Genomic DNA, 15,887 nt, shown 5'->3' with positions numbered 1-15,887 from the left:
CGTCAGGGTCATTTCGGGACTATTAGGGGATCATTTGAGGACCTTTCCGGCATCATTTCTGGATAGTTTTCGGGATCCGTCCGGGATCCCGTCGGGGTCATTTCGGGACTTTTTCGGGATCATTTGGGATCCCTTCCGGAATCATTTCTGGATAGTTTCCGGGATCCGTAGGGGATCCCGTCAGGGTCATTTCGTGACTATTAGGGGATCATTTGAGGACCTTTCCGGCATCATTTCTGGATAGTTTTCGGGATCCGTCCGGGATCCCGTCAGGATCATTTCGAGACTTTTTGGGATCATTTGGTGTACCTTACGGCATCATTTCTAGATGGTTTTCGGGTTCCGTCCGGGATTCCGTCGGGGTCATTTCATGATAGAAAGAGAAAACTGAGATCAGAGATTCGCTTTCACAGATGCAGTACGACCTTTATGATTTGGTTTTGTTTCGTCGGAAAATAATCGGAATGAAAATCTATTAGTAGTTAAGAATCATTTTATTCATTAAATATAAATAAGTTATACATTGGTGAAATACAATATATATTATACTTAAAACATATATGTTAATATAGGGATGTTTAAAGCTCAATAATGTATTCTAAGAAGCAAATATGAATGTAGCTACTTAAAAAGACAATTGCTATGTGTACTTAAATTTCCATTTTTTTCGTATATGTAACTAAATATTATAGCTTTAGTTTGTTTATACAGTAAATTAAAGTTCGAATAAATAAGCGCAGTACATTTTTTTATTCATAATGTATGTATATATATGCGGTTTTGTATGTCGGAGTAATGTTGTTGTTGTAGTGTTAGTACGTGCACATGTTTATAATAACAGTACATGAAGACTCATAAATTGTTTCAATTGATCTCTGTGGCCGATCATAACAGTCATACAATAAAAACAGTATGTACATAAATACATATTTTTTGGAATATTTTGAACACAGCTTAGTTATATTTAGTTCAAATATGTATGTTGTTATTATACAAATTTTGTGTATATATATTAAATATAATACTTTGTGTAACTTTATGCAACGCGAGATTTCTAATGCATGTAATTGGCAAAAGCCAATATTCATATGTTTTTTATATGGCAAATATTTGTATTGCAATCGAATAACATTTTAAATTCGTCATAACCTTTTTCCATCTATATTAGAATTTATTTTATTTCCAAAGTGCTTTATTTTTTTAATTGCTGTTACCAATTTTATTAAATTTATAAATAAATACGTAATAAAATTTTCTTATAACTGGATACCTTGACAACAAAATTACCCAATTCAGGTAAATAACTACCTCTTTAGTATACAAATCTGCCTCATATTTTTAAAGGAGTCAGCCGGTTTAGAAAACTATTATAAATTGGTTTATCCTATTTCGGCTTTCGTTGGGAAAACGTTATCTCTCAAAATTGCAGAACTTAGCCCAAAAAACCTCCTTGTGCAGAATTTAATTATAATAAGCGCATTATTCGTTAATTTTCTCAATTAGGGCGTTCTTAACGAAAATTCGCTTGTAAGATGCCATAAGATGTCGTTCTGTCGCAGTGATGAGTTGCGAGCGCCAAGGCATGTATTACGAAAATATATTCCACAAATGCATAAATTGATTTTGTATTTTACCAATTGTAAATGCAATATGTTCAAATTTACACATTTAACCTTTCAGCAAACAACGAGTATAAAATTCACGATCAATGGCATCATTCGCTATAAAATTCGACCATTTAAAAATCATAGCTAAAATCTCTTGCGCTTGCAAATATTCCAATGCAATGCTTAAAAAGCAGTTCCATGTATAGAAAAAATGCTGGTTAACGTTATCAACCATTGTCACACATTCACAATTTACACAACATAAACGTCCTTGTTGCAGGTCTACAAATTGTTCAAAACAACGCGCCCATGCTGCTAGATTTAAACTTTTGCCCACTCCCATTAACAATTCTGGCTGTCGATAACTTAACAAAATTGGTACGACTTTTTCCACATTATTCTCAGCCATATAGAATTTAGCCAGAACATCTAATAATGCTGGCACTTGCATTAAAACATCAAAACATTTGACTTGCTCATTACGTGACCAATAATAACGCAACAGCACTGCGCCTAGTTCATGAAATGAGCAGGTGTTATCAAAACGCAATGGAAAGGCACAATTATCGCAACGCATGATGTTTGTTGAGGTATTGAGAAGAGTAAAACCTTCTGCTATATAGTCGCGCGTATAATCATCCATTTCCCATATAAGCTCAGAATTCAGGTAATTAAAGTACATTTCAAAGCAATTTTTACGTGACTGTTCAGCGCTATCACCATGTTCTTGCATTACTTTTTCTAATTTACTTAGTAAATCAATTAATTCACGCGCTGTATATTCATCAAATAGCGTGCGATAGCGTTCTACAAAATTTATATTACTTATTTTTGCACTTTTACAAATTAAATACAAATTATAAATCGTCTTCTCTTCAGCGCTTATTTGTTGACTCGTATTTGTAAGTTGAGAGTTATGTTTGCTATTTGCTTCAGCGTTTAGTGATTTTTTTGTTCGACATACAATCTCTTCATCGTTTTCATACATTGCCTTAATATCGTTAAAAGGTATTGATCGTTCATTCGAAGGTATAAGATCATGCACCAGTTTCTTTTGCTCCTCAGCGAATATATTAAATTTGTATTTGATGATGTTTTTACCAAATTTACCGGTAACTGTAAGCAGTGCGTCTTTAAAATGTTTTTCACTACCCTTTGAACTTTTAATATTTTCGCAAAATGCATTTTCTAAGACATACACTTCTCGGGCTGGCGGTTGTGTTGAATTGTTATTCGACGCCTGTACGTTGGGATAACCAACAGCGCCAACGCTTGCGCTACGCTCTGCCGTGCCGGAACTACTACCAGAACTGTTATTATCACCAACAGCTGAGAAGAACGAAAGATTTTTTTTTAGCAATGGAACATAAGGTGATGATTTAGTTTAACTTACCTTCGCATTGCATTATAGCATCAAAAATTACAGACAGATCATTTAGTAATTCAAATTCGTGACGATTGATCAAAAAACGCTTAACTTGATTGAGTATATTCAAATCATAATCTTCACGTGCTTTATCAGCAAAGTATTTCACATTCTTACGCATGAGACAAGCACATTCTAATAGTTTTTCTTGACGCACTAAAGTGCAAGCATGAGTCTGTGTAAGAATAAAGTTAAAAAGGTTGTATTGAACACACATTTGTAGATATATAACTTACTCTTAGCGAATTCAATTGCACACTATACAAGGAACCACTTTGTGTGAATATAACAATTTCTTTTCCAATTACACGACAATCAACAATTCTCTCAAACTGATTACACCACAACACCACAGTGGATGCACGCATGTCAAACACATACAAAGCAAACTCAGTGAAAGCAAGCAAAAAGCCTTTGTTAAGCATTTGAACTTTGGCGAATTGCAAATTTTGTGGCTGATACTCAAGCATTTCATCATTTTCTTCATACTTGCCATTTGCATCCTCTTCAAAACCCTGGAATTTATGTATTTTTACTGGTGGTATGGCAAGAGCAGTCTTGAATTGATGTGTCTGCAAGACTTCTCCTTCGAAGTCGACTTCCCAAATACGTGAACCTGGACGTGCGCAATAAATACGCGAGGGCTGTGCAGCTTCATTGGTAGAAATGGCAAAACAAGCACCAAATGCACCATCACGTGGACGATTGCCAATCTGAAAGTAGATGCATGCTTTTGTAAAGTATTTTGAGAATGTTAATACGATTTAATACCTGTTTATATTCCTCGTACTCTGTATTACACAAAATACATTTGGTGGAATTTGACACAAGCAGCAAAGATTGAAAATCATCAATTTGTATAACTGGCGATTCTAGGAATAGTATGGCGTGTACACCCATGCTAAGTAGGCTTTTCCCCTATTGGTAAATAACATGCAAATGTAAAATGTTTAAAAAATTTCTCAAATTAAAAACTGTGGCTACTTACAATAAAGGATGTTAGCAACACCAAATTAACTTGACCACGCGTATCACCATAGTAAAATTGTTTCTCATCTTGTGTCCAATGTATGCATGTCACTTGCAACGTCTGATCGCTACCTAATTTTGCATATATAACTTGAGGTGTTGTAAGCGCGGACAGATTTACTGCATAAACGCATATCATTGAACGTTGCGTAGAAAATGCAACATATTTCTCATTAGCTGATATAGCTAAATGAGTCACTGGTCCATGTTTGTTTGGTACGAGGTGCAGGAATTTGCCTGAACATCGATTGAATAGATACAATGAACCAGATGAAGCTCCAAATATCACATAATTTGTTGAAATATCAAAGCAGGTATACTAAAATTGATAAGAAATTTAATAAGCATACATATATACGTAATGGTTTTCATCCAGTAATTTCATGACTGTGACCCTCACCTTTATACGATTGCTGTGCTTGAGCGGTTCATTGAGCGCTGGTGAAAAATCAATAAAGTTGGAAAGGCAATATAGCTCAGTCATTTTGTATGCATGCCACACCAAGCACTTTGATTCTTGTTCAGATTTATTAAGCTTCAAGTTATTGGTTTGGATCCCTTTCTTTTTATTTATTTTAAGCAACAAATTCACCCACTATTTATTATTTTGTATGCACCTGCCTGAGTGAAAGAAGGTAAAGACGGAAAATTATTGATAGCTGAACATTATCGCGCCCATTGTGGCGATTGTTATCAAGTATCGGTCTTACTATCGCAACTATGGTAACTACCATCGCTAACTTTCTAGACGGTTTTAAGCGCCAAACGAACATTTCCGCGAACATTCCCGTTATGTCATGTTTCTGCGACCTTTTCTGTCGGGTATGGTGGTTTTAATTTTTGGCAAACATTTGCGCGAACTGTTCGTGCGTGTATGGCGAAATAGCTCATAATCGTAGTAATTTCTGAACGGAACAGACGTGCGCGGAAAAGTAAAATGGACAATAAAAAATTTCTGAGTGAATTTATTGAAATGTATAAATCTTTGCCATCATTGTGGCAAGTAAAAAGCAAAGATTATTGTAATAAAATTAAAAAGAATAATGATTATGCGACTTTAATCGAAAAATTAAAAGAAGTAGATCCTGATGCCACAAAGGATACAGTTATAAAAAAAATAAGTAGTTTGGGGCGCAATTGCCGTCAAAAATTTTAAGTCTTCAAAGCTATTGCCACTAGCTAGAAAGAGCAAAGTTAAAGCAAGGCGGTGATGAAGGGGAATCGCTTCTCTCATTATTGTATCCCTTTACGTTATGAGTGGCAAAATTTTTTGTAAAAGTTGGTCAAATGATGCCTTGCTCATACGAACGTAATTTTTAAAATCATTTTGTGACGTGAATTCCAGTTCTTTAATAAGCTCACTTTGTCCAAGAACTGCTCGTTTTTTAAACCATTCTTTGCACCAAATTCTTTTTTTGCGATCTTCTCTCTTTTTTTAAGCTTAATTGCCACAGCGAGAAATATTGCTGCAGCACAATTGTTGTCCGTGTTCATCGCTGTCTGAAAGAGAACTAATGTTCGGCCAAAAGTTCGTATGGTGTATGGCCAAAGCTGCGAACAAGATTGCGGAATGTTCGCGGAAATGTTCGTGTCGTGTAGTTGGCGCTTTACCGATATTGAAAATATATGTGAGCTGGTATCGCACTACAAATATCGAGTATGAATGAATCTTCAAACAAAAACACAATATCGATATAAATTTTACAATACAAAACCAATTTCGTGTAGACTAAAGTATTTGGTTTACTTTCAATCAAATGACGATTTATTTAACAAAAATCAATGTTTGACCCAAAGTCGGATGATAAAACAACATTGAGCTCGGTACTTACACAATAATAGTTTTAAAAATGTTCAGATCGATGGGAGCTAACGGTATGTTTCCGACTCATCTTCACTGAGTTTCAAAGGTAACAGAAGTTATATTAAATAGAAATGTCATCGATTCCTATGGAAAATCCACGTTGACAATAGAGTAACCACGACCATGAGAGCAAACATAATGGCTTGAATTTACACCATGATAGCTAGACCCATAATAGCACACAAAGTGGTTAAACAGGCATCTCAAGCAACTTCGATTGCAGGGAAGAAGTCATTCATTATGTACCTATCACCGGAGATGGAGGTGCTCATCGACACATAGTAGTATTACAGACAATCAAGCGAACCCTATCGAAAAAGGAAGGTTATGATACAGCTTCCACACATTACCAAAGATATAAGGTTCAGTAGAATTTTAGAGTGGTGGTAGGGGGCAAATGTAAATTGAACATTTCTAGATTTGATTTTGATCGGAACGTATATAGGGCCGAAAGTCTAAGATATTTGTATTTGTATTTATTAGGCAATTCATCCCAGCGCAACAATTTGGCAAACATTATTTTATAGTGCTAGTCGGCAAAAGGCATAAAATAGGAACAATTTAAACTTGCAACTTAAAGCTAATGACTATGGCTAACAAAAGGTTACAATAAATAATATATTTAATAAATAGTAAATAAATAAAATAAACGAATGATAGAGTACATTTGCTTAGAAGAAATCAGTATTTTAATTGTCTAGGTTATTATAGAAACTTGTTAATTCTTTATTGAAGAGCAGAGCATTGCTTATAAGCCTAAGTCTAGAAGGGAGCGAGTTCCAAAGACGTATGGAAGTAATGAAGAACTGGCGATCAGATATTAGCGTACGATGTCTGAAGTGGGTAAGGAGAACAGATCTAGACGACTGGAGAAAATTTAGCCTCCGATACAGATAGTCAGGTTCCTTCATATATATTAATTTATGTAGCTTAGTGAGCGTTTTAAGTTTAATAAGGTTATCGAAAGAAATGTTTAGCAACCTGTAAGCATGATGAGAGACGTGGTCAAGTCTTTTCAACCCATAGACGTATCTAGCAATGTTGTTATAAACAACATTAAGTTTCCTATTACATGCATAGTCACAATTAGAGTAAACCTCACAACCATAAAGGAGCGTAGGTATTAAGTACGCTTTTGCTATTAGTAGATGAATATGTAACGGAGTAAGTGTACGAAGCATCCCATACACTTTTCCCACTGTGCGGAAGATGTGATCTTTCCATGTCAAGGTTTTGTTGAAAACTACACCTAGATTTTTTGCCGTGTCAACGTATTCTATAATAGTGTTGTCTAAAATTAAATTTTCCATTCCACTTTTATCCAGTGACCTTATATGAATGACTATACATTTCGACTTCTTAGGGTTAAGACATAAGCCGTTCATAGAAGCCCACGTACCAATTTGACACAAATCGTAATTTAAGTTATTAATACATGAACTGGTACGATATATAGGTAGAGATAAAGTCCATGCTGACTTCTAACTGTGTGATGAAACGTAAACACCTAGCAACAGTGGAGTGAATGACAATCAGCAAGTGAACAGCTTAGTCAGAAAGAAGAACTAGCCGTGGATTAAAATCATAGGATTGTGTACAGGCATAGGAATTGGTGGGGGATAAAAAACAAAGCGTTGCAAAGCTATGACGATAAATAAATGAATTTGGCATTAAGTAGCCAAGGACTGTTGGCAGAGACTCTTACAGGTCATTAAAGCCTCAAAAGCCATTTGAACAAGCTGGAAATCTGCGAAATCTGCTCCAACAGCATCTGTTGTTCTTATTAGAGTTCGGAATTATAACACTGAAATAACACTTCCTAGTTCAACGCTCTATTCAAATAAAACATGTCTTAGTACTTGCTGTGTGAGTATTATAGTAGGCTTTAAGGTTTGAGTCGTAATCAGATAGTACTTTAATATCGAATGTTTCAAGATATCGATACCTCTTTCAATAGCTGAAAATTTCGTTCGCCTTCAATAATAATAATTTGACAATCATGTGTTTTTGACAGTTGACATAACCACAACAATATTTGTATAACTGTCAACGTAGTATGGCTCGAGGGGATAAAATCGTGTTTTTTGCGCTGAAGAGAATCAATTAAAAAATAAAGTGAATACGCAATTAAATGGAAGGATAGCAAAATAAAAACATTGCCACAATTATTTATGCATTCCAGGAACGGATGCAATATTTCAACAAATTACAATCAACATTTGTTATATGAAAAAGAAAATTGAGCCTTGGTTTGGTTGTGCAAAAAAAGAACAAACCCAAATTCATAAATAAAAATTGAAAATGTTTCGCAGTCGTAGTTGGTTTGGTGGGAACTGGAACCGCCCAAAGAATCGTCTTTCATTGGAGCATCTTAAGTACCTTTATAGTATATTGGAGAAAAACACAACAGTTTCAGAGAGCAATCGTGGGCTATTAGTAGAATCGTTGCGTTGCATTGCAGAAATACTTATCTGGGGTGATCAACATGATTCCTCTGTGTTTGAGTGAGTATAGTGCTACAAGGGCATATATGTATATATATACAAATATCTGCATATGTGTTTCTAAATATTTTCGACGCGCTGATAAATAATAATAATACCCTTTCCCTTTATTTGCAGTTTCTTTCTTGAGAAAAATATGCTGTCCTACTTTCTGCAAATAATGCGTCAAAAAAGTGGCGGATCGAGCTTTGTTTGTGTGCAACTATTGCAAACGCTAAATATTTTATTTGAAAATATACGCAATGAGACCTCGTTGTGTAAGTAAGAGCAATAATGCAAAATAGTATCCACACTACGCTTAACTAAATATGTATATTAAAGTGGGTCGTTTTTTTCCGACGTGGTTCTTAGAAAATTCGGATTGCCCAAACAAATAATGCTTCTCAAATTAGTAGAAGCTGGTTTTAGTAATTTTTAGTTTTCAATTTCAGTAAAATTTTAAACCTTATTACTTTTCAATTTTTCATATATAATTTTCATGCATGGTTTGCCACGACTTTTCGGCCTTGTACGGTTTCGGTAGTCTTCCGTTTCTGTTCCGCATTCAGTTTCAATTCCGGTTGGGGTCCTGTTCGGGCTTCGGTGGCGGATCCAATTCAAGATTCGGTTTTTTACAAAACAATTCAGGCGGAACAATATAGTCATCATAATTTTACTGTTTTTTCTTCCTAAAAAACAACAAAAGGTTTCCACACAAAAAATTTTAGTCTTAAAAATCGACCCACCCTAATGTATGTATGTATACGTACATACATGTACGTAATACTAAAAATGTGCAATTATCATATATAATTATTTTTATTTGTTTTTGTAGATTACCTTTTGAGCAATAATCATGTTAACTCAATAATAGTACACAAGTTTGATTTTTCCGACGAGGATGTAATGGGCTATTACATTTTATTTTTAAAGACGCTGAGCCTTAAACTCAATACACATACAATACATTTCTTTTATAATGAAGTAAGCATTCACTATCAATTTACATTGATTGAAATATAAATAACTTATTTAAAAAATATATTTTTCGTTACAGCATACTAATGACTTTCCGCTATACACAGAGGCTATTAAATTCTTCAATCATCCCGAATCTATGGTTCGCATAGCAGTACGCACAATAACGCTAAATGTATATAAAGTGCAAAATGCCAGCATGCTTCGCTTTATTAGAGACAAGTATGTGCATCGGATACGGATGATACGGATATAAGTACTCCTTAACCCGACGGCTTCAGGAATGATTTTTTTATACCAAACCACTATGTTTTATTACTTCTGTAGCCACTTCAAATTTTAAGAAATTTATATTCTTATTATTTCAACTCCTTATTCACCACAATTTATAACATAACTAAATTAAATATATATATGCCTCTGTTTCCACAGAACCGCTGCTCCGTATTTTAGTAATTTGGTTTGGTTCATAGGGAAACATATCTTAGAATTGGACACCTGTGTGCGTACTGATATAGAGTAAGTATTTTGTATTATTATTTTTATTACTTCTATTCTATCTGTTGAACTAAACCACATTATTTTTATATATCTTGATACAGTCACCAATCGAATCAAAAACTCTCTAATTTAGTAGCCGAACATCTGGATCACCTGCACTATCTGAACGATATACTATTACTTGAGATAGACGATTTGAATGCTGTACTCACCGAGCATCTATTGCATAAGCTCTTTGTCCCTTTGTATATTTTCTCATTAACGCCTGCGCCGCCTCCTACCTCACTCGCAGTGGTCACACAAAATTTAGCTGCTGTTTTGAATCGTCCAGTCGATATTGATATACAAGAAATTAGCAACCCACGTGTATCATCAATAGTCGCCTTGTACCTGCTATCTTTGGTCTTCTTGGTTGTTACACATGCGCCACTTGTACATGCACTTGCTTGGGTAATACTAAATGGTGATCATAGCGTATTTAAAGAGGGTGCTGCTGAAATATTAAATGCTTATGATGAGCATCGTTTAGCAGTTGTGCCTAGTTTTGGTGAGCCACGCGAAAGTTTAGAACAAGCATTAGAGACTGTTGGCGCGAATTCCACTAGTTATAGCTATGAGGAAGAGAGTTTAAATACAGCCGATACAGTTGCTAGTACAAGTAGCAGTGCAGCTTTAACGTTACGCAACAATGCACATAGCACAATAATAACGCCGGCAATACAAACAACTGATAGTACAGCGAGTGAGGAAGGGTTTTCAACGCGTAAAGTTTCGATAGGAAGCGCAAGTGCAGCGGCAGAGATTGTATTACAAAACGCTAAATTGGCTAATATCACCGATGAGGAGAAGGAAAAGCTACAGAAGCTAGTACAACAGCCGGTGTTAGTGGCATATAATGAATTGAGTCGTCCATTTTTAGAAATGGTGCTATCATCATTGGATTGCACAGAAAATGATTATTTAGCGCTTTTGTCTCTTTGCCTTATTTACGCAATGGCCTATAATAGAGGTGAGTAAGGTTGGAATGGGTGAGAAAAAATTTATTATAAGTGCATATCATAAAAGAAAAATATGTTTAATTTTTAATTTGCTCATCGCTTTGTATTCATGTAACAAACGCTAAATCAATTTACTACTAATGTACATTTATCGTTCATTTTCTCTTCCTTCATTTGTATTTAATGCAATCCATTAAAACAAACTCGAATGGTGATGTGTTTCTATTTTCACACTACTTAATTGCTTCATTAATTGACACCGTAGATGGTATGTATCGTGCTCATTTTGAATTGTATGTACATATCATTAGTATTTCATGAAAAGGGCATAGTCAAAGTTTGTAATATTTTTGCGGAGAACGCAAAAATCTTATGCATTTAAGGAGATGAAATTGGAAACATGGGAAATATAGTAAAAAAAAACATTTCACATTTTAGATACGCCTTTTTCATACTTTACTAATGAATGTTGCATCTAAATGTAATTCAAGTTTAAAAATATTAGATAAAGTTATATACCCAGTTGTGCTAGTATACAACTTGAGGATTCTGTGAGGATGGCCACTAAGAAGGAGCAGGAAAGGCTGCCATCTGAACGTATAAGTGGACCAAAATTGCCTTTTAAAATAGACAAAATTCAACCTCAGATATGTATATATGCGCTGATAAAAAACATAGTGTGAGGAATATTAGCAACACTAAGGGATACTATGATCTCTAAGCCGATACTAAGCAGTCACTTGTATCTACATAAACAAATCAATCATTAATTTAGCGATACGAACGTTAGGAGAAGGTGTGAAATAAGCGGAGTTTCCCTAAATTCGTGACAATAGCTTTCATTAAGATAGGGTCTATTAGCTGTTGTAAAGGCACAACTGGGTATATATTGCTCGGTACTCGAATTTAGACTTTTTTATTTGTTTAAACCACAATTCCGCCTTTATTTGCAAAATGTCTGTAGGCGTGAAAAACGATTGGTTCGAACAAGTACTCTCAAAATCCGCCAAAGGTTCCTACAGCTATAAAACGGAACTTATCGAACGACTACTACACATAATCACTCTCTCTAATCAGCTTTGTAAGTAAACATGTATACTGGAATATATATTTACAGTTTTCAAATTTTGAATTCTTTTTCTCTTCATAACACAGCTTGTCGCATACGCCTCATAACCATTGAAATATCATTGAAATTGTTAGTTACATTCACTAAACCCTGTACGGATGATGCTTGCATTACAGAGGCTCAGCAAGATGCTTTATTCTCAGCACGCAATCAATCTATGGTAGCGTTGCGCAATTTTTATAAATCTGAAGATATATTTCTTGATTTATTTGAGGATGAATTTAATGAAATGCGTAAAACCATTTTGAATGTTGAATTTTTATGTATGGATTCAACAATACTACTGCCACCAACTGGCACACCATTGACGGGTATAAATTTTACTCGTCGTCTACCTTGTGGTGAAGTGGAGAAAGCGCGTCGTGGTATACGTAACTTTTTTCTGCTACGCAAAACATGTCAACAGTTTTTGAATGAAAAAGAAACGCTACTGCCGCTAACAAATACAATGCAACTTGTACAGGTGGATGCGGTGTTGGACTTGAGTAAGTCGATTGATTCATACACTCGCCATTATTATAACTTAATTTTATCTATCTTTTTCATTCAGATAATAGCGATTTAATTGCTTGCACCGTTATTACAAAGGACAATACAAAGCAACGTCGTTTTCTTGTCATTGATTCGTTGCAATTAATACTCGTTGAACCAGATGCCAAATTGTTGGGTTGGGGTGTTGCTAAATTTGTTGGTTTTCTGCAGGACGTAGAAGTCTTGGGTGATAAAGATGATTCGCGTTGCCTTCATATAACAGTACATCGTGGTGGTGCTACACATAATCGTTCGCCGCTACTTTCAGCTAAATTTCTTTTTGACGATCACATACGCTGCATGGCTGCAAAACAACGTTTAACGAAGGTGCGATAAGTTTCTTTATTTCAAGAAATAAATTGTTTGCGTAACTTATATAAATATGTTATGTGTAGGGTCGCAGCAAGGCGCGTCAGAAAAAAATGTATCAAATTGCTCAACTTATTGAAATGCCTGGTCAAGTAGTTGACTCGCCTGTTTATGCAGTTGCGGGTTTGCGTGCTGGCAGCGTAGCGAGCAATAGTTCACGTACCTCACGCGAACATCGTCCCATTTTGTCAACATCGAATCGTGTGCCTGGGTTTGCTGCAGCTCTAAAACGTGATACTAATAATGGTGGTGGGGTTAGTCGCATCCAAATGGCTCAAAATCGTTCGATTGAAGGGTGAGTGAATGCAATAAGTTTTAAGTTTTTAATAAAATGTTAACTAAGTTTATAAAAACCCCTGTTAGTTGTTCATTTAATATGAGTATAGTACAGCTTTAAGAGAGAAGTTCTCCGGAAGATTTATGGTTCTGTCCGTGATACCGACGGCGAGCACAGAAGGAAGTATAATGATGAGCTGTATGAACTTTACGCAGATATGCTGATAGTGCAGCTAATAAAAACCCAAAGGCTTCGCTGGCTAGGTCATATTATGCGAATGGAGGAAGACGCTCCGACCAAGAAAGTATTTCAGTCGACAGCGCAGTTTGGAAGCAGAGGAAGGGGGACACCTCCACTGAGTTGAAAGAGACAGGTGTAGGAAGACTTGACCTCGCTTGGTGCTCCCAAGCTATCACGCAGCAGGGATAGCTGTCGTTACCTGCTACGAAACGGCTAAAATCGCTTAGAGGGCTGAGCGCCAATTAATGATGATGATAGCTTTGGTTTAGGTTTAAATTTCGATATAATTTTGAGATTCTTCTCGGGGTAACATTTTTGAACTAATTCGGGAAGAGAACATTTCAGGATCATTTTGGTACTATTTCGGAATCGCTTTAAAGAGCCAAAGTCATTTCGGGAATATTTTAGGAGTCTCGGGACTACCTGCAAATCGTTTGGCATTATATCGAAACTTTCTCCAGATCTTTGAAGCAATGTTTTCGATATTGTTTCATTTGGGGACAAAAATTTTGATATTTTCTGGAGCAACTATTTCGGGACTGTTTTTGCCATAATTATCTGTAAATTATTTAACAATTTACTTTCGAAAACATTTCGGGCCTATCTTCGAATTTTTTTGGATCATTTCGAATTTAATTCAAGACTAGTTCCTGATCTCTTCTGGGTTAAATTAGAACTATTTCAAAAACGTTTTATTTCAGGACATCGGCACTATCAACTGGTCAATTTAGAACTTTTTCGGAATTGTTTTGGGTATTTCCGAATCATTTAAGAATTTTTCACGAGATGATTTCAGGACTTTATCCGGATAATTGAGCACGCTTCGCTATTGTTTTCGGGATAATTTCCGGCACTATCTCTGGATCAATTTACCTACCGATAACACAAATAAAACCCCTTGTAGTCCTAACTGCAACGCAAACTAAGCTGAAATTCTTGGAAACAAAAAAATGTCTAAATATTTAGGGCAAAAGCTTCAGTTTCTTAGACCAAAATGACTACATCTTTATCCAATCGTTCTATTTTCCAACATTTTTGTTTAAGCATACGCAATGAGAGTGTCGGTCGTCCACGCAGGCGCAACTCCAATTCAAGTTCACATTCGTCTACATCGCAAAATCGAGATGTAAACTCTTTATCGGGGCGTGAACATTCGCCTGGTGGCAGCTCAACACAATCACGTGAAAATTCACAAAACCGTACCCCAACGCGTTCGCGTGATAACAGTCCGCGCATGCCCCGGCCAAGGTGTGTACCACATAAATACACGCATTTGTATCTCAGAGCTAAACAATTTTGTATCTACATATTTCTAGATCCGAGGAAATACCACTTGAAGACTTTCAACATTCACGCAACAACAGTCCACATTCGCGAGCCAATACAACAAATTCGAATACACCAACACGTGCGCTTACACCAGCACGTGCTCTAAATTATGAACAGATTTCTATTGCAGTGCATAATAACGCAACAACGCGTGAAACACATCACTCACCAGCATCGTATCATGCTTCACAACTTAATGGTGTTGCTATAGCAAAAGAAGTTGTCGTACCTGCAACCAGCTCGGAGGAGACATCGTTCATTGGAGGGGCGGAAGATGGAAGTATGGGCGAACAAAGACGTCGAGGTATTATCGAAACAGTATAAGGAGCGCAATAAATACTATAACAACTATATATGTATGTATGTATGTAAATAAAAGAAAGAGTTTATAACTACATATATTTTAGTCGAAGCTTTCAATTAAGTATACGATAAATAGTAACTGTTTGGACAAATTTAAAATAATTCATCGTTTATTTTTTTAGCTTGCTTTTGGGGTATTGAATAAAAACCATAACTAGCATTTGTTTATATTTAATTATACAAGGAAATCAGTAATTAAGAGTTTTTGACCCATGTTTAGAATATTAAGCTAATAAGCCACTTTTAATTCGAATTGTAAAGAATATTTATTAAATTTATTGAAACATTAAAACAATAGTTTTCTTTTTAACCAGTCCCCTTCCTACGAGTACACATAAGATCCCATAACTTCAAATAATTTCTACGAATAGGTTGACAGATTCATACTATCATTTGAGTGAAACTGCTTTGCGATACGTGATCGTATAACACGATACGGGCCCAGATTAACTTACGAAAGTCGATTGTGGCGGAAGTAGTCTTTGAACAGTCCCAAAACTACACGAACTGTGCCTAAAATGAAACCTAACTATGGGAGAGATTAATGGCATTGTACACTTTTACAAAATTTCTTAGAACTTTATATATGAGTCGTTGCTTTCAATAGTGGTAAAATTCCACTTAATTATATTTTGTCTGGTTTCCCAGTGTTAAGTTTAACGGCTCATATATGACCTATTTTCCAAATATCATTATCTATATCAAGTAGACTGTATTGAATGCCCCATGTTTCGCCCGAATTCGTCCAACCGTTCTGGTATGA

General features: G+C 35.6%; 2 protein-coding genes across 2 annotated transcripts; one reads left to right on the top strand and one right to left on the bottom strand.

Moving 5' to 3' along the window:
- Nucleotides 1-475: 475 nt before the first annotated feature.
- p (WD40 repeat domain-containing protein pink) lies at nucleotides 476-5,995 on the bottom strand. Its single transcript, XM_067763908.1, has 7 exons — nucleotides 5,895-5,995; nucleotides 4,463-4,683; nucleotides 4,022-4,381; nucleotides 3,805-3,951; nucleotides 3,270-3,746; nucleotides 3,001-3,208; nucleotides 476-2,936 (listed from the first exon to the last, which is right to left on the bottom strand). The coding sequence occupies exons 2-7, from the start codon at nucleotides 4,544-4,546 to the stop codon at nucleotides 1,669-1,671; spliced, it is 2,544 nt and encodes an 847-aa protein (XP_067620009.1). The 5' UTR covers nucleotides 4,547-4,683; nucleotides 5,895-5,995; the 3' UTR covers nucleotides 476-1,668.
- A 1,964-nt stretch (nucleotides 5,996-7,959) lies between these two features.
- On the top strand, nucleotides 7,960-15,419 carry ema (C-type lectin domain containing ema). Its single transcript, XM_067780665.1, has 12 exons — nucleotides 7,960-8,430; nucleotides 8,548-8,687; nucleotides 9,245-9,393; nucleotides 9,467-9,609; nucleotides 9,820-9,906; nucleotides 9,990-10,897; nucleotides 11,851-11,967; nucleotides 12,042-12,500; nucleotides 12,566-12,873; nucleotides 12,942-13,210; nucleotides 14,477-14,680; nucleotides 14,749-15,419. The coding sequence occupies exons 1-12, from the start codon at nucleotides 8,228-8,230 to the stop codon at nucleotides 15,083-15,085; spliced, it is 3,324 nt and encodes a 1,107-aa protein (XP_067636766.1). The 5' UTR covers nucleotides 7,960-8,227; the 3' UTR covers nucleotides 15,086-15,419.
- The last annotated feature ends 468 nt before the right edge of the window (nucleotides 15,420-15,887 follow it).

This window comes from Eurosta solidaginis, chromosome 1 (genome assembly GCF_040869045.1).
Source record: "Eurosta solidaginis isolate ZX-2024a chromosome 1, ASM4086904v1, whole genome shotgun sequence".
In the NCBI taxonomy this organism is placed as follows: domain Eukaryota; kingdom Metazoa; phylum Arthropoda; class Insecta; order Diptera; family Tephritidae; genus Eurosta; species Eurosta solidaginis.
The sequence above is the reverse complement of the archived record's forward strand: the minus strand, read 5'-3'. Positions and strand labels throughout refer to the sequence as shown.

What these genes read in the sequence shown, in the direction of transcription:
- p (XM_067763908.1), bottom strand. Translation starts at nt 4,546, where the DNA reads ATGACTGAGCTATATTGCCTTTCCAACTTTATTGATTTTTCACCAGCG. An exon ending in AGTACGAGGAATATAAACAG is followed by an intron (nt 3,747 to 3,804) that starts GTATTAAATCGT and finishes ATCTACTTTCAG; the next exon opens with ATTGGCAATCGTCCACGTGA. An exon ending in TGCTATAATGCAATGCGAAG is followed by an intron (nt 2,937 to 3,000) that starts GTAAGTTAAACT and finishes CGTTCTTCTCAG; the next exon opens with CTGTTGGTGATAATAACAGT.
- ema (XM_067780665.1), top strand. Translation starts at nt 8,228, where the DNA reads ATGTTTCGCAGTCGTAGTTGGTTTGGTGGGAACTGGAACCGCCCAAAG. An exon ending in CACTCTCTCTAATCAGCTTT is followed by an intron (nt 11,968 to 12,041) that starts GTAAGTAAACAT and finishes TTCATAACACAG; the next exon opens with CTTGTCGCATACGCCTCATA. An exon ending in CAAAATCGTTCGATTGAAGG is followed by an intron (nt 13,211 to 14,476) that starts GTGAGTGAATGC and finishes TTTTTGTTTAAG; the next exon opens with CATACGCAATGAGAGTGTCG.